We start from the raw sequence: 17,901 nt of genomic DNA on the forward strand, positions 1-17,901 counted from the left end.
AGTGACACGGTGGAGCACTCTGGGCATGTGGCCATTCCTTCATTTGTTGGTTTGTTCTTGGCTGTGTTTTTGCTGTCGTGGATAGACTGAAGGCTTCATTTTCACTGCAGGTTTTTGAAATCAGTGTTTAATCCCAGTGTGTGCCTTGAACCTGCAGGTTCTCTTGTGGGAAGATCTGGTGAGGTGTGTCCAGGTCTAGGCCGGTGGGTTTCTCTCTTGCAAGCGTGGGTGTGCTGTGCTCTGTGCCAGTAGAGTTTTGCAGCTGCATCTCATGCACACGTAGTGACAGTCTGTGCCCTGCTGCAAGCCTTGTCTTTTAAACCTTGGCATCCCCAGGGATCCCTTGCCATGGCTGGTACTGGTCAGACTGGGGTTGCTGGTTAGGGGGAGGCTTTAGCTGTGCCCTGTTCCATGTCATGTCTTTGCTGAGCTTTTCTCTCAGCATCCTTCCTCAGGTGAGCATATCCAGGGCCACAAGTGAGTTTGACAGTCCTGAAATTGAATTCCTGCTCTGCTTTATGGTTTCATGCCCAGTCCTGTCTCCTTCCTTCACACTCAGTAATCTCTCACTGCTTTCTCTCTCCAGGGTGTGTGGATTTTGGGTGACACTGATGCTTGGTGCTGTGCACCACCTCCTTGATCCTGGACCTTCTGTCTTTGCAGTGCCTGGCATGAATTTGCCATTCTCCAAAACCAGTTGTAACAGAGGTGGCAAGTGCAGTCCTCTAGCCCCTGAGATATAGGGTGCTTGTAGCATGTGAAGTGCAGGGATGGATTTTAATCTCATTTCTCCCCATAACTCAGCACCTGACTGTCCTGCCAGGTGTGATCATGAGTGATGTTGTCACATAAGAAATGTTAGACCCATGGTACATCTCTTAGGCCTGGGTCCCCCATATCTGCCTTCGTTAGAGAACTGTTCATTGCAGCGATAGCAAGGTTATAGAAATACAGGTACATTGAATTTTTACTTCTTCCTCTAGATGATTGTCCTTTGAATTTCTTATTTCCAGCATAAAAAGACTTTCTTCCTTGTTCCTCTTCTTTTCTTTTGCTTGACTTGATTAATTGCCTTTACTGCCTTCCTTACCTGGTTGTGTGTGATTTCCACCACAGCTTTGCCCTGTGCACTGCTTCTCCTCGCTTATAGGCCCTGGCAATTCCAGTGCTCATGTTTTATCTGTGGGGAGGTTTTCCCCAGCTTTGGGGATCCTTCTGAGCTCCCTTTCTTGTAGGTTCATCTCCCCACAGTGCCAGAGCATCCCGCTGAGCTGCACCACAGAGGCAAGTGCAGGAACTGAGGAACTGCGATGAAAGCATGGGTCCCCGTCTCCTCTGCCCTCCTTGGGGCTGAGATCCTGAACTGTCCTGAGCTGACCCTCAGGTCTCCATGGTTGGAGGTGGCCTTTTGGCACCAGGGTTCACCATTTTCCTCCTGGATGCAGTGCACAGGGGCTTGCTTTGATCCAGCCAAGCCTAGGGATACTAATCCTTGGTGGCAAGCTGGTGACGTGGCTCCTGCTCTGTTCCTCTCCAGATGTGGTGATATGATTGTGCACATATTGCCTCCTCCCTGCCTCTTTTTGGACCCAGCTGGGAGCTTGTTTGCCTCTTTATCCTCTGTAGGTTAATTTTCTGTGCCTTCTGACTGCTTGGGGCGTTTTCTCTCTTGCTCGCCAAATACTCAGTTTAATTAGATCTTCCAGATGACTCCATCCCATAGTGGCTGTAACAACATGGATCATTTTCCTTGGCCATTCAAAACAAACTCTGTCCTCCTGACAGTGCTTTGTTCCTTTTGAGGCCGTCTGTGGCCAAGTGCTTTGAGCATTGGGCACCTCTTCTACCCTGTTCTCCTCAGTACATCTCCACAGTGGTGTAACCCACGTGACAGATAGACAGACTGAGGACGGACAGACTGAGGAGCAGAGAGGTGATCTCTGTGTAGCTGGTGGAAGATTTTGAATGGCAAACCTGGTTTTCTGAGTTCCAGTATGCTGGATTTTCCAGCCTCATTGCAGAATCAGTGTTCTCAGTTAATTGCCATGGCAGGAGCGAGAAATAGGACAAAGGGACATTTCTTGGCTTTTCCAAAGCTGTGGGTGATGGGGCACTGTCCCTGCAAAGGGGGCACTTCCTACAGGATCCCATGTGAACACAGAGGAGTGGCAGAGGGAAGTGCTTGCAGAAGGGACCACACCACGTACCTGATCCACAGGGGGATTTTGCTATTCCTGCAGTTTTCCTGGGTGCTTGAGAGCCTCAATGCTCCCCAAGTGCTGAAGCTGAGCTGTTTTGCAGGCTCAGTGTGTTCTGGGCTCGTGGTAGGAAGCAGCAGCACGTGGCCTCCACAGCACCCCTTACCCAGGTCACGTTGGGAGCGTTGGGGATGGTTAGTTTATGGATGGTTTGCGTTGTCAGTTACTGAGAAAAGCTGGCAGACTGTGTTGAATAATGAATTCATTTAAAAGTTTCATGATCTTTTCTCTGACCATTTGCCAGCTGGAAGTAAAGCAGAGGGAAAAAAAGAAAAGGTAAATTTACTGAATGCCCAAATCTCTGGAAATGGTGAGGTCAGCATTTATAAATGCATGTGCAACTCTGCTTGTGTACAACTATCCAGGGAGTAAGGGATGGGTGTCATGAGGAAGGGAAACAGAAAATGGGAGAAGAGGCCAGAAAGGAAGGAGGACATGGAGAATAGCAAAGTAGCTCTTGAGATTTTTTAAGGTTTTGGTTTTTTTTACTGTGCAGATGGTGAAGAAGGTTTCATTGGGTTGTTTCAACCACTCACTTTTCAACAAGTTCCTTATCCCTCTGGGGTTCAGTTTCATGTATTTCAAGCTCCAGGGCTCAGTGCCTAAAAAATGGTGAGAGTCTCCAACAGTGCGTGAGGTGGGACTGTGTGAGTAAACCCAAGGTGGGAAGGCAGGAGCAAGGGACAAAATAAGCAACAGAGAGACATTTAAAATAATATAATAATAGTAATAATAATAATAATAATAATAATAATCCCCAAACAAATTCTTCTGTCCTGTCTTTCCATCCTATAGTAGCCTGGATTTAGCAAGGGAATCCTAATCATCATGTGGATGACCTGCTGGGCAGACGGTGAGACAGTTCCGTTTACTCTGCTGAGTGGTTTTTATTTATTTATTCTTCAAACTTGCAGCTGGGGAGCTCAGGGCAGGAATAAGAAAACTTAAATTATTTACCTCTTGCTGACAAACCAAAACACATCCTTTGGCAGAAGTCCTGATGAAAGTGCTGTGAATACCACATCAAATATTTAGATCATTAATTAGCAGAGTGAATATCATGCCTTTCATTTTCCACTGCTCATAGGTGAAAGAAGTGATGTCCTGGGCAGCCAGCACCTTGCACCTTCCCCTCGTGCCACTGCCTTTTCTGCATCCAGACACATCTGAGACAAAGATGAGGAGGTGACAAAGCCTCCTTGCTTAGGCACCATATAGAGTCTGTGCCATAACTGAAATGAGCCTGATTAAAGAAGCAAAAACAAGCCAGGTGTTGCACAGAAACTGTATAATTAGCACTTTGTGCTGACTATTTTTTCATTTCTTTTTTTCTTTTCCTCTTTTTACTTAAACCCCAGACTTTTTTTTTCTCTTAATTTGCTAATCATCTCTCGTGGCGACCGAGTACACAGCCCTCTGTGCGCTTTTACCTTTTGATGTTAACATAAGAGAACTCTTGAATTTCAAAGAGCTTGGCGGGTATTTGAAAGAATAAAATGCGAAAGCCGCAGTGTAATCAAAGCTCATTATGGTTATTCTTGGCGTGATGTCTTTCTTCCTACATAATTAGCCATTTGGGGTTGTTGAAGCAGTTCATTTTGGTGGGTATTTTCTCTCCATACTTTCAGTCTGATTTCGATAATTGTGACCCGTGGCCCTTTTCATACTTTATTATCCTCCCAAAGGTGTTTCTTTATCCCCCAACAAGTCCTAATATGTTGCTATGGAGAGAATTAGCAGGTTCATGAGTTCTCAAGGATGGGTGTCCACAGTCACCTCTCTAAAGCAAGTGGGTGGTGCCCAAAATCACACTGACTTGGTCAGGTCTAAATTCCTTCCCACAAACATTTTCCATATCTTACATTGTCAGGGGGACTTTTGCCCTGGTGTTTATTTGGAGATGAAATTGTGGGATCCAATGCGTACCTCTGGGTAGGTGGAAAAGGATCCCAACAAATTCTTGAGGAGGATGGACCTTACAATGAGAATTTAAGGTGAAATTCTCCATGGCTCTGTCTGCATAAGGTACATAAATCGGAACAAAGAAAATTTCAGCATTGTCTTTTCAAGATAATTCAGTGGCAAACCTGTTCTTTTTAGGTTAACTAAGCACTTTCTGGACTGGAGGCATGGACTTTCATTCTGATGGTAACAGGTCTTTTGGCAATTTAAGGGAGAAAATGTTGTGATCTTTGGCTCAGCAGAACTTAGAAACTGTTTTGATTTGTTCAAATATGCCCATCATAGCAATATATATCTACCTATGTTTGATTTCAGGGAAAAAAATCTATTATAACAGAGGGACTTCAAAGCACTATAATATTGTCTTCTGATTTTACCTGTATAAAAGGGAAAAAAAAGCCATGCACAGACATAAAGAAAGGAAGGTATTAAAAAAAAATCAAAGCTGAGCAGAGGCACAAGTAATAGAAAAGCTGGCTTTGAATTTTTAAAAGTGCTTTTATGGTCTGTCTGAAATAAAAAAAACCAAAAACTGTAACATTGAAAACGTGGAGGATTTGATGCCTCTTTTTCCCATCCTCCCTGAGGAGCACTGCAGGAGGGGTGCTTATATTCTGTGTGTCCAGAGCCTGTGTGTGTTATTATGTGGTTAATAGAGCACCAGGCAGAAAATGCGTTGGAGACACGAATTTGGCTTTGCTGGGGATCTCTCTGTGCCTGCATCAAGTGGCCCTGGGCTTAGCAGCAGTTTTGGGGCTTGCTGGGGTCTGTGCACTGACTTGCAGGTGCAATAATGAGCTCGAAGTACACTGAAACCAGTGGACATCAGGTTCCATAGAGCCAGCCTTTGGACCACCCTCACCAGGGTGAGTTGTTCGCTTGAATTTTGGAAGAGTGTTCTGTGGTGAGGGAGTCCCACAAGGGATTTGATGGGAGAGGGCTCTGGTGGTACAGGTGGGGGGATGCTGTGCCACCCACAGTGGTGTCTGTCATTAGCCCCATGGAAGGCTGACGGTTTATGGAGCCAGAGGAGTCCTTGGAGACATCCTTCCCTTGTGGGTCAGCATGCTGGCCCTTTCCCTCTTGCTCTGGTCAGTCCCACCAATGGCCACTGTTGGCATTCAGGGGTCACCTTCCCCGATTTATGGGGTGTCAAGGCCAGGCACAGAGTTGGCAGCAAACTGCTTGACCTGGGAACAGTGGGAGCTTGCAGCTGAGCAGAGACTGGGCTGTACCTCTGCCCAGCCCAGGGCCTTGGAAATGGTCCATTTTCTTCCGTAAGAGGTACTCTGGCAGGAGTTCCTCCAAGGCACTGAGTACTGCTTAGAGCCCAGGCCTGAGTCTACACAGCCCAGTGCCACGGTTTTGGTTGAGTTATTCTGGCTGGTACCAGCAAAAGCAGAATAGGCCCCTTTGCAGCCACCTTCTCATAGAGTTAAGCCTTGTACTGCATTTCTGGCAGCCAAATCTACAGGGGAGACAAGGCAGAGGCAGGCCTTGAATGTTCCAAGTTGCCCACTGCCTCCTCCCCTCCCTCTCTCGGTGGGTTATTTATTTATTTTGCTGGCTTTCTTACAATCCTCCTTCTTTCCTGCAGGTTTCACAGAGTTAGGTTTCCAGGCAATCAGCACTTGTTAAATATTCCACTGAGCATGATATTGCTCTCCTGTCTCTGTCTACTGATGCTCAGCTACGGTAATTTGCTGAACTCAGCTCTGGCGTACGGGGATTTCTAAAAAATAACAAGCCTATTAATAACAATAATTAAAAAACACTTGACAGGTGGAAACAGCACATCTAAATTGTTCTGCGTGCCCCAGTGGGAGGAGGGGCGCTGAGCCACTTTCTCCCAGTACTTCATGCAAGCTCTTGGAGAGGTGGTGTTGTCTAACTCTGCTTGGTACAAGCCAAAGTGTCAGGGTGGACACAGCAGCTCCTGACTGTTGCTTAGGGAGCTGTGGCTTTCTCTTCCTTCAAACCTTAGCATGCAAGGCATCTATAGTGGGGGAAAAGAATGGCTTTTACCAAGATCCTGAAACTGGAAGAGGCAGGGATTGTGTTTCCAGGGAAAGTAATTCTTGGAAGTGATTTTTGAGGCGCTCCACAAGGGAGGTTCCAGGCTTACTCACTCTGGTCTGATAGAGAACCCCCCTCTTTGAGGATTTCTGCTCAGGGAAAAGAGAAACCAGCCTGGAGGAAGGATTCATTATATATGGAAGAAATTACTTTCTGTGAGTTGCCCAGAGAAGTTGCACATGCCCATTTACTTGAAGCGTTCAAGACCAGGTCGGATGGGGCATTGAGCGCCCTGGTCTAGTGGAAGATGTCCCTTCCTGTGGCACTTGGATTGGAATTGGATGAACTTTAAGGTCCCTTCCAACCTAAACCATTCTCTGATGCTGTGATTCTATTTCAAGTATCTGCCTTGTGATGTCCTGTATGCCTTCCAAAACAATCCAGTTCAACTGTTTCTCTCTGCAGGGTTGTAATTCCAGCACCTGGAGGGGAGGGGGTACGCCAGTGCAGGCAGCAGGCACCTGGCAAAGGGGAACCCCCTGGGTGGGGTGGGCTGCATTTTCTGCCAGCTGGTTGGGTGTCTCTCAAGTCCCCTGGGGCTTCTCTCCTTTGTAGCTCTCTTTACTGGGGTCTGGGCCAGGAATGTGGTTTTTCCAGACTTCCAGGCTTTTTTTGGCCAGAGTTTTGGGAGCCTGAGAGACTGGGAAAACCTGTTAATAGGAATCTGGCAGGATCAGGGGCTGCAAGATTGTTAGCTAGTTGGGTGACTGCCCTCCTGTGCCAGTAGGAGGTCTGAAGATCTGAAATTTTGGGGGGATTTTAAATCCTGTGTGGAAAAGGAACTGTGCTCAGGATGAAGGCAAAGAGGTTTGAATGCTGTAGAAGTCTGTACAATATGACTGGCATTATCAAAGCCCAAGTCAAGCACTTAGGTGACTTTTGGGATGCTCTGGGGCTTCTGCTTCAAGCAGACAGCCTTGACCTTTTGCTGGGGCAGGATTTTAAGCATGAGTAATAGCAACTGCAACTCCTTGTCTTACGTGTCAGGGTGACTTTGGCACTGGTGTTTATTGCTGGAGCTGGTGCAACCAATCCACGACTTCTGCGCTGTGAGAGAAAGGGAAAGAGCAGGTCTAGACTTCTTAATAATAGTAACAACAATAATAACCCTTGGTGGCATAATTAAGGGAAGACTGTAGCTTTGTGCCGTGTTTCACAGTGCCTGTCCACACGGAGGGAGCTGTGAACCACATCCTCCAGCCTCTCTCTTTCATTACCTGGGTGGGCTCTGACCCTGCTCTTATCCTCTCAGCAGCCTCCAAAACACAATCAGCTTGATAAAAACAGGAGTCATCCTGCCACAGCTGTGAGCTGTGTAAAGATGGGTTTGAGCTGGGTAATTTTCTCTGTGTTGGCCCTGCTGTTGCTGGACACCATATCATTAGCCCCAGAGGAGGTGGAGAGGTGACAGTAGCTTTGCTGTAAGCCCAGTTAGGATCTTGGTGTAATTTGGGGAAAAAGTGCCAGTTTTTCCTGGCTTTACGTGGGGCTCTGCTTTTGCTCACAAAGGTGAAAAGGGTGAATTGCAGCTATTTCCTAGGAATACAGAGCACTTGGCTCCTAGATCAGGCTACAGGGAGTTGACAGCCAGCCACTGGAGATTATTGGGGGGTGGTTTCTGGGTTCTTATCTAGTATATCCTTTCTGGAAATCCAAGCCTGGTCTCCTGTGCTTTGGTGGGGGGGTCAGTTCCTCGGCTCTTCCACTCCATTTGCCGGGTTGTTAAGTTGGTCAAGCACTGTCATGGATTTTCTCTCTTCATTCCTTAGCGTGCTGAACCGCACCCCAGAGCACCTTGTCCATGAAATCATACTCGTGGATGACTTCAGTGATGACCGTAAGTGTCCCCTTCCCTGTTAAAAGCAAAGGGCCAAAAAGCCTGTGAGAGACTGGGATTTGTGCTCAGTGGGGGAGAGTTTGCTGGAGTGGAAGGAAATTTAAAGCTCTGTAGCTGCGAAGAGCAAACCCTGCTGTGCCGGGTTTGCATCGCCACGTGTAGAATTCAAATTCCAAACGATCCAGCCTCTTCTCATGAAAATAATGCAAGAAAAGTGCATGGAAAATCGTTTTTATGCCCAGTAGACGTGAATCCAATCCTTACACTGCTGTACCCCACCACGGCCATGGTGTGTTTGATCTGGCTTTCAGCTGCAGCCAGGAGCAGTTCTGGGTTGACACCACTGGAATTGCACGGGACAATGACAGTGTATATGACAATGATCCTATGTATATGTTCTGCATACGTTTACGTAGGTGGTCAGGTGGTCCTGATTTTTTTTTTTCACCCATGGAAAGAGGATTCCCTGCATGGGTTTCCCATTTCTGAGGTGCACCATAAATAGTGTTGTACACCACAGAGACAGCCCACATCCTCCTGCTGTTCCCTCCCAGTTAATAGTGTGACTCAAGGGAAATCAATAGCTCTGGTCTCCAGCAGAAGGTAACTGAAGCCCCAGGGGCTGCCAGGGAACCACCCCAGCTAAAGACCTTGCCTGGTGTGGTGGGAGAGTTGAAGATCTAAGTGCTCAAAAATACTGTCTCGGGCATAAAAAGGATGATAAACTGGCTGAGTGGTCTGTGGCACTTATGTTTCTAGGAGCTGCAAAATAAAGCTGTTTACTTGGAAACGTGAAAACAAAGCCAGATAGGTTTCTTTATAAAAATGGATCTAGGCTTTGCTCTTGGATGTTATAAATAGGCACTGCCTTGGAGAGCATTAGGGACAGATTTCACACAAGACCCACTTCTTGGCATTGACACCTCGCTGGGAAGTTGCTGAAGCTAGGGGAAGGAGCTGCTGTGATTACGGTAAGCCCTGGAGCAGCTCCAACACACGGGGCGGGCAGGCCGGGCGAGTCTGGGAACTGGCAGAACAGGGAGGAGCAGCAGGTGCAGGGACTTGAGCTGCCCTGGAGAACAGCAGAGCAGGATTTTTGGAAGGTGGAGGAAGTAAATGCCGGGTATTTGGCTAAATAGGCAAAGCACTTGCCTTCCTGGAAGTAGGCAGGTTTGTAGGAATGCAGCTCCCCTGTCACAGCGTGCCAAGTGCTGTGAGCCAGGGAGAAGGAACAGGGCTGGGTTTTAACTCATCCCAGGGCACCAGAGGGGAGCCTGTTTCCTGCGTAACTTAGGGCAACCCCTCAGCTACTCAGCTCTCCTCAGCTATCTGACATCTTCTTTCCTGTGATAGTCTGAGCCTGCTGGCATCTGCTCTGCATGCATTTACATAAAATACATGCATTTGCATAATACACTACACACACATGGTCAGTTTTTTTTTCCCTGCAACCCACCCCAAGCAATTAGTGCTTTTATCTCATGCCCAGTTGTGTCTCGTTTCTCACCTCTCTCTGCCTGCTGACTTGTTATTCACTGGGATGCAGTTCTTCAGCACATGAGTTCCCACTATCCCCAGCAGGTTTTCATTGTGAGTCCGTAGCCAAGCCCTGGCACTTCTGCTCCCCGTTCCAGCTCTGTCCCTGAATTGTTAGGGGTGTGGGTACAGTGATCTCTTGCTGCAGAGATTTCTGGAGGGGGTGAAGGTGCTCAGGGGGGTGTATGGGTGCAGGGGTTGGGCAGAGGGAATGGGGCTCTGTGTTTATAGCGCTGAGGAAGAGAAGGCAGAGGGGTGTGAGCCATGAAGGGGTTGTGGAGATCACAGCGTGGGTATGTAGAGGTGGAAGGGACTGTGATGGGTGCACCTGACATCCTCCACTTTGCTGGGAGAAATCCAGGTGAGGAGGGATCCTAAGGCTGCGTGTGGGATTGCAGGACCTCCCTAGCTCAGGTGTAGGTGTCTGTCAGGCCTTTCTGCCCCATGGAGCTGTTGCCCAGGGTGTGAGGAGCCCCCAGCTGCTCCACAGGGCTCTCTTTGAGCATCCCTTTCTCCTCACTGAAGGCTCCAAGCCACCACAGGAAGCTCCTGCCCTGCCAGGCAGACACGCATCAACAGCTTGTGCGTTGCTTTGCAGCTACCAAAAATAGTCATTTGCATTAATGTGCAAAAATTTAGATTCTGACCTGAACCACAACTTTTCTATGCTGATTTTAGAGCATAATTCAGCTGCTCTCAGTGTAAATCTGCTGAATTTACACTAGTTTTATGAAAACTGCTGCTGTGCCAGGCCCAATTTATGCTGCATGAGCTGAGGGGTAAGGCTGTCGTGACCCAGCAGTGCCATTGCCCTAACAAGCCATCAGCCAGCCAAGGACAGGGGCCTTTCCCTGCTCCCAGTCTCTCCTAGGAGTCCCCATTTCTGCTGCCAGAGCCACTGTGAGGGCTGACTTGTCCTCCTTTGTGTCTCCCAAGCTGATGACTGCCGCTTGCTGGGCCAGCTCCCCAAGGTGAAGTGCTTGCGGAATGGACGGCGGGAAGGTAAGAGCTACCTGCCCACATGGGGAAACGCAGATTTTGGGAAGTGTGAGAGTGATGGAGCTTGGGGGAACCTCCATGGTGTGGTCAGCAAGGAGGTCAGTGGCTCCTGGGAGTAAGGACGGCCCTGATAAAAGGAAATGTGATGAAGGGCTGGGATTTGAAATGGATCTCTCCTCTCTCGCTGAAAAAGATGGGACTATTAAGATATCCAGTGAGGCTCAGCTGTAGCTTATTAGCCAGAAAATTAGAACAGGCAAAACAAAGCCCGGGGTCTTATTTGTAAAGATGTTTGCTCTAATGAAAGAGAGAAGATCTGCTCCTGCTGCTTCTGTGGGATTTTTTTTTTTAATAATTAATTATATTTGAGAGATTAAGAAGGGGTGTATGGAGGATGAATGTGTGTCCTACTGGGATGCTGCTGGCAACCTTTTGAGACATCTTCCCATTCCCCATAGTCTGAATGTGTGTTTCAAATCCTGCTTTACAGTATTAGGAGAACTAAAAACAAGTGTTTTCATGCTGCAGATTCAAGCTGTGAGTCCAGGTCAGTGTTGGGTTGAGGAGAGTGAGGAGTGGAGAAGGTTTTTTTCTCTGTGGATTATTTCTGCAGAGGGTTTCAGCTCTGCAGGTGTGGTGACAGGGTGGCATCAGGCCTCATGGGTGTAAGAGACATTCCTGCTTTGGCAGGAGAGTAAGGGAGATCTCCACAGACCTGCCCCTCCTTCTCACCTTTTTCCCGTGTGTTATGGGGGTATGTGTGTGCTCATCTCCAGCAGCTGATAGACCTGCAGTTATTGGTGCTCTGTAAATCAGTCAGAATGTGGGAACTCAACCTTACCTTGCTGAATACATCTCTTAAACTGTATCCCTCAGGGGCTGCCAGGATTTGGGAAGGGCAAATGCTTGGAGGCTGTTCCTTAACCCCTTTCCCCTAGGGAATTTTAATATGAAAGTCAGTGACCTCCTGCACAGTCCTAATGTGTGCTGCTCCCTAAAATCCTTCTGTCTCTCTTTATCTGCCTCTATGTCCCCTTGTATTGCCACTGTTTCGGCTTCATAAAGAAGTTCTGCTCCCCTTGAGTCACCTGTGTCTTTTCTTGTTTGCCAACAAACCATCTCCTTTCATGGTTCCCTTGAGCAACCACTTCAGGCAGGAGAAGTGTTGGAAAGCTGGTTAACTCCTGCATAAGTAGGAACAGGGCATCTTTAAGAGCAGTGGTCTTGCCAAAGTCTTGTGTGAAATCCATGTGTGGTTTCCATGACCTCCCTCTTTTTTCATTTTTCTTTCTCACAAACGTGTGCAGCAATCCCTTCCCATCTCCACATGATTCCCAAGTTCACTGTCAGAACCCTGATGAGCCAAGCCTCTTTCCTGGGTGGAAAATGTTGTTCCCATTGAGCAGTGCCCTCAGGGTGGAAGAGAAATCTGAGAGTTGCTGGGACATGGAAAGGATCACAGCAGGGAAGAGGCAGCGGTCTAGGAAAAGCTTAATTTTGTCACAAGGTGATCCCATCCTCAACTTCCCTGGCCCATTCCCCACTGCCTCACATCTGTGTTAGATTTGTTGCCTGCAGAGGGTTATGAAAGCACTTTGAATCATGTTTTGTCCCAGAAGGTGACAGCAGAACTAATTGTGCAAACTACATATTGTTATAAATGCCATAAGTCAGTAACCTTGGTGGAGCCATTTATTTGTGTTGGGGATCTTAGGAAATGGTTTGCATACCTTGCAGCACTGGGAAGGATCCAATGAACCTGGGCCATGTTTTATCTGGATGGGATTTAGGCAGGTCAAAACCTGGGAGAAGCACGAGTGCAGGAGACCCTGCTGGAGGAGGCTGGGGGTGTTACGCAGCCATCTGGGCAGCAGCTGACGTGGTGTGTCCCTGGACAGGTCTGATCCGGTCCCGAATCCGAGGAGCAGACACGGCAAAAGCAGCTGTCCTGACCTTCCTGGATAGTCACTGTGAGGTGAATAAGGACTGGCTGCTCCCTCTGCTGCAGAGGATCAAAGAGGTGAGTGCTCCTGAGAGACAGGGTCACCCTCAGGGAATGCATGGCCGATGGCCCCCTCCTCTTCCTCTTAGTGGGCATGACCATCCAGCCATAACCAGCTGCATCCAGGCATCCAAGTAAGGGGTACAGAGGGGCTCTTTGGGGTACAAAGTGGTGTTTTCTGGCCTTCCTCCACTCAGGAGGCAGGTGGGATGTCTGTGTGACTGGGGAAGCATGTGGGTGGGTGGGACAAGGTGTCTCCCAGGGCAGCGGGACTCTTAACTGGCAGGCACAGGTTGAGTGGTGATAGGGGAATATGTGGGCAGTGCTCCAGCAGAGATTTTAATTAGGCTCATGTAAAATGCTCAGTGATGATGATTTAAGGGAGTGACGGCTCCTTGAATAGGGGCCGAATTTAATTTCATGCAAATTAAGTGCTAATAAATTGATTTAATAGGATTTAAATTCTGCTGATTTCGGAGCAGACAATGACATTCGCCTTTCTCCGGCGGCGCGTCTCTAGCCAGACGTGCACACAGAGGCTGCTGCACCTTGTCACTTGAGTCAGGGGAGCTCTGTGCCCGTGACCTGCTGGCAGCAGAGTGCAGGGATTGAAGCCTGCAGCTCTGGTGGAGGTGCACCATCCTTTCCCTTTGCCATGCCTTGTTTGTTCACCCTTGCTAAACCTCTGGCTCCTGATTGCTAGTGTTAATTACTCAGCGATTTTATAGCTACTGAGCTACATTGACGTAAGGGCAGCTGAGGAGCAAGGGGAGGCTGAGGTGGTGGGTCATGGAGAAACTGCCTGGCTGGTGTTCACGATGCCCTCATCTAGGGCATCCTGCTTTTCATGTCTGCAGATGTGACAGCTGTGATGGCTGGGCTGTGCATCCATTCTCTGTGTCAGCAATGGGACAGGGGGAAGGGGGGCACAGCACCAGGTCAGGTCCCTTCATGTGGGCGAGGGCAGTCGGTGCTGCTGGCACTCGCAGCATAGCCAGCGCTGGAGAGGTCCCAACCTCGGTTTGCAGGCTGGGCCACAGAGCTGCTGATAGATGGTAATGTAATGAAAATGGTCTTTTCACGTCATCGATCGTGCCTCCAGTAGAGCTGTGAGAACACAAGCTGGGATGTCCTACTGGAGCCTCATGGCTGGCCTGGCCAGGGTGGGATTCACTAGTGAGCTTTACAGCATCACTTGTTCCTCTGGGTGTTTTTAAGGCAAGCGTCCTTGCTTTTTGCCAAAGCCCTGCTGTTCTTCAGTGAGGAGTATCCAGAGCAATTGCATCTTTCCCAGGCAGAGCTTTTGATGTGTTTTGTCAGGAGAAGGACAGTGAAGGCGGCAGGAAGGGGGCTGGCAGATCTGCTGTCCCACGCAGCTCCGGGACTGTGCCCCATGTCCGGCACCCATGGGGTGGGTGAGCGTGAATGCCATGTGCAGCATCGCCGTAGGAGTTTCAGTGCCTTGTGGTCTGAATGCAGCATCAAACGCACACATCACCTCTGTGAACTCTCCTGGATTCAATCTTTCCCCAGCTGGAAGTAAGGCAGTCTGTAAGCTTGCAGTGCTACTCATGCTGCCCTGACCTTGCCCAGTATCTTGCAGCCTCAGGCAGCAGGGGAGATGTACTACAAAGAGTGTTGAGGGCCCTGCAAAGCCAGAGGGGTCCCGCTTGCCTGCTTTTTAGCTGCTCACAGAAGCTGCGGGATAAGGGCAGAGTCCTCAGCCTCCTCCTTCCCCGGCCCACCATACCCATCTTTGTCAGCAGCGCTGAAGTACTGCTCAGTGAAGTGTATGAAATGTTACTGCTGCCACCTTCAGGCTGTGCTCAAGAGATGGGCTCCCTGTCCAACTGCTCCATGAGGATCAGCTGCCTAGGAAGGGCATTTTCTCACTCTGTTGCACCCAGGAACAGTCTGTTTTGAGCTAATGTGGTTTACGTTCCAAGCAAATGAGCAGTGAGTGCCTCAAAGCACACCCATCACTTTTGCACTTCAGCCCAGCCACCCTGCGCATTGCTTCTCTTACTTTCTCAGCCAGAGCAGCTATTCCTGCCACTTTCCATGGTGGGAAGTGCCAGAGCCCATGTGTGCCACCGTGCACCTCTGTGGAGGTGCCCCTTAAGCTCCACCTCGAGCTCTCCCAGCAGCTGATGGTTTTCCCCCCATGGCTGATGCTCACTGGTGGGCGTGGGCAGCACGTAACCAGCATATGGATTTGGAAGCAAGCAGGAAGAGCAAGTGATGGAGTGTGGGGGAAAGATAGAAGGTCTGGGGGATCTCAGCCCTGTGCCTGAGAGGGTGTTTGTCTCAGGGAGCAGCAGTGATGGTCAGTGTCTTGCACCAGCGTGTTTGCAAAAGCGTGGTTGGGAGTGTGTGGGCCTGGGCTCTTGTTTTTACTTATGGAACAAATATCTCTAAAGCCATTAATGGTGCATTTCAGGGCAGCTCTGAGTAACTTTGCTAAAAATGTAATTATCCATCCCGAGGTATTTTTACAGTATAACTCAACAAGCTCGCCCCAAAACTAGATTTGCAAATGGGCACTGGGATGAACCAGTGAATGGTGACCCCCTGCTCCCAGCTCAAATACCCCCCAGTCTGATGCTTTCCTGGGAAAAAGGAGACACATGAGGGGCAGCCTGCCTAGTCTTTGCCTAATCCTGCTGTGGGGCCAGAGGAGCAACTGTGGCCCTTTTTGATGACCATTACAAAGTCAGGATGTAGAGGCTAGGAGCCACGCTGCAGCCAAGGTCCTTCTCCAAGTCTGAAATATATCTGTAATCTTCAGGCCCATTCTTTAGAGTTTTTTCCTGTTGGTTTAGGTGCATATATTGGTGTGTTTGAGAAGTGTATTGCAGAAATGAATTCTGAGGTTTGTGAAAGAGGATTGGAGGTTTGGGTGTTGTTAATATTAACATGCCCTGGCATGGGTGGGTATCAAAAAAACCAGAAAGATGAAGCTGCCTATAATAAGATTTGGTGCTCAGCCCAAAATAAATCATAGCAACAGCGCTGTGCTCTTGAGCATGCCTTGCTTTTCTTTTGAGGGTCAGAGAGACCTCCATGAAAGCTGAGTAAATATAAATGTTCCCAGGATGTGGCAGGGAAAGTGAGGCAGGAAGAAGATAGCACTGCTCAAGGTTAGTATTTTGCAGTAATGCACTCAGCCCCAGATGTGAAGGGGATTTTTCTTTCAAGAAGTTGTGCTGTGCAAGGAGTAGCAGTGGAATTGAAATTGGGGGTGAGTGTCAGCTAGCTAGAAGTGCTTGCAGGTAAGATGTTTGAGGGGCAGGTTTTAAATGAGTGGATGCAATCCTTTCCCTGCAGTGCTCAGCACACAAAGCAGATGCTTTGCTTAAAACCTTTCCCCTAGCCTCAGGCAATTAAAGGATGCTTGGCTGTGGCAGCTTGCGTGGCACTGTGCAGCAGCCACGATGGAAAGGCTCATCGTGCTCGGATATGACTTGTGTTTCCCCATGCAGTACAGAGGTACAGCAGACCTTGCCCTTTCAGTGAGATGTTTGACTCACAGAAAGTGATGGTGAGATCCCTGGCTTGACCCTGTTATGGAAATACCAAGTATTTGTCATGCTCAATTGGAAAATCAGCTCTCGTCCAGCTCCCAGCTCATGGCCTCTGGTTGCTTCTTCCTACAGCTGCATTTGAATACTTCTTTGTCAGGACTAATTTCTAAAACAAAGTCTTTCCCCAGTGAGAGAGCAAGCCCATGTGTGCTCAGATGCTTTCCTTTGTATAGCTGTGAAAAAACAATTTGATCTGGCGAGGGTAAAACCTTGAAGTTTGAGCTATAATTGGAGTTTGGGATTTTTGAAAAGAAAAAGGGAGATAAGAGACCAGTCAAAGCTGTCAGAGTCTCTTCCTCCTGTAGATATTTTTGTTCATAACTGTTTGTATAATCTCTTTGCCCATAACAAGATGTTAATTAAATCACCACCAACTATTTTGAGTAAATCAGGTCTTTTTTTTTTAACCCTTTCATACCTTTGGCAAAACTAACTGTATTGCCATAGTTGGTGCGTTAAAAAAAAATACCCATATTTAAGCTATTTGGCTGTGTTTTTCCTCTGTCATTTCAATTGTCTGTTTGTCACTTGACTTCTGAAATCCAGTTAAAAGTACTTAAGGGAGGTGAAAGGGGAATATTTTGGTGAATTTGCAAAAGGCAGAAGGAACTTTGCATCCAGCCCAGCTGGGTGCCAAGTACAGGCACAGCCTGAGGAGGAGGAGGCAGTAATAGGCACTTGTCCCTGGCAGACCTGAATGATGCCAATGTTTCCAGCCCCTTGGTGTCTCCAGGAGTTTGGAGTCCCTTGCCCAGTTTGAGTGGTGCCCTCTGAAGTCATGGGTCTGTTTGCTTCTGCTTTGCAGGATCCCACCCGAGTGGTCAGCCCCGTTATTGACATCATCAACCTGGACACTTTTGCCTACGTGGCAGCTTCCTCAGACCTCAGAGGAGGTGAGTCCAAGCTTTGTGCATGTCCTGTGGGCATCCATTCCATGGTGGGAATGTGCACTGGCCTTTGCACCACACCTCTTTCCTGCTGCCCCACAAAAATGCCCAGTAGCACTGCTTGGTGCTCCCGCTGGTGGCTCCACACACAGGTGGGTGTGGCACGAGGAATGCTCTTGCACTGAGGAATGCAGTGGATAAGGTGGTCAAGCAGGAAAGAAGGGTCACATCAAAGCCACCCTGGGCAGCACTGGAAGTGACAGGAGGAGATGGGGGATGTCTAGGCAGCAACTGGAGGATGCGAGTGTACTGCTTATTAGTACGCCTGTGCTATTTGTTGCACGCAGTATCCATCAGAGCGTGCTTCTTTCTGTGTGCACAGGGGGACTAAGTGAGGTTTCAGCTGCAGCTTTAATTCTGACTTTTCCTGCCTTTGGAGCACTTGACTTTGCAATTGTAATGCAATGTGTTGTTTCTTGTTCATATGTAGTTGTAAAATATGTTAGGCATTGGACTTTTCTCCCAAGAGCTGCGTCTCTGTGGCTTAAGTCATTTGAAAGTGGGGAAAATGCTCCATCAAACACAGCTTCTGCAGCCTGCATTGCCTCCTAATCCATATCAATTTCTAATTTCCCCATGGCACTTCTCTACTCTGGTTTTAGGTTTTGACTGGAGTCTGCATTTCAAATGGGAGCAGCTTTCCCCGGAGCAGAAAGCCAAACGACTTGATCCCACCGAGCCCATTAAGTAAGTCAGGAGG

The 17,901-nt window shown here is 48.4% G+C and overlaps 1 protein-coding gene across 2 annotated transcripts in view; it reads left to right on the plus strand.

The window, feature by feature from the left end:
- GALNT14 (polypeptide N-acetylgalactosaminyltransferase 14) overlaps positions 1–17,901 on the plus strand; it is a 95,447-nt gene that overhangs the window by 53,817 nt on the left and 23,729 nt on the right. Inside the window, exons 4-8 of one of the 2 annotated variants that reach the window (XM_039569089.1) lie at positions 8,066–8,133; positions 10,606–10,671; positions 12,567–12,688; positions 17,060–17,147; positions 17,804–17,888. In XM_039569089.1, the coding sequence (XP_039425023.1) occupies positions 8,066–8,133; positions 10,606–10,671; positions 12,567–12,688; positions 17,060–17,147; positions 17,804–17,888 (429 nt within the window). The remainder of the gene's footprint in view (positions 1–8,065; positions 8,134–10,605; positions 10,672–12,566; positions 12,689–17,059; positions 17,148–17,803; positions 17,889–17,901) is intronic. The other variant, XM_039569090.1, reaches the window with a different exon arrangement.

The sequence above is a fragment of the Corvus cornix genome, chromosome 3 (assembly GCF_000738735.6).
Source record: "Corvus cornix cornix isolate S_Up_H32 chromosome 3, ASM73873v5, whole genome shotgun sequence".
In the NCBI taxonomy this organism is placed as follows: Eukaryota; Metazoa; Chordata; class Aves; order Passeriformes; family Corvidae; genus Corvus; species Corvus cornix.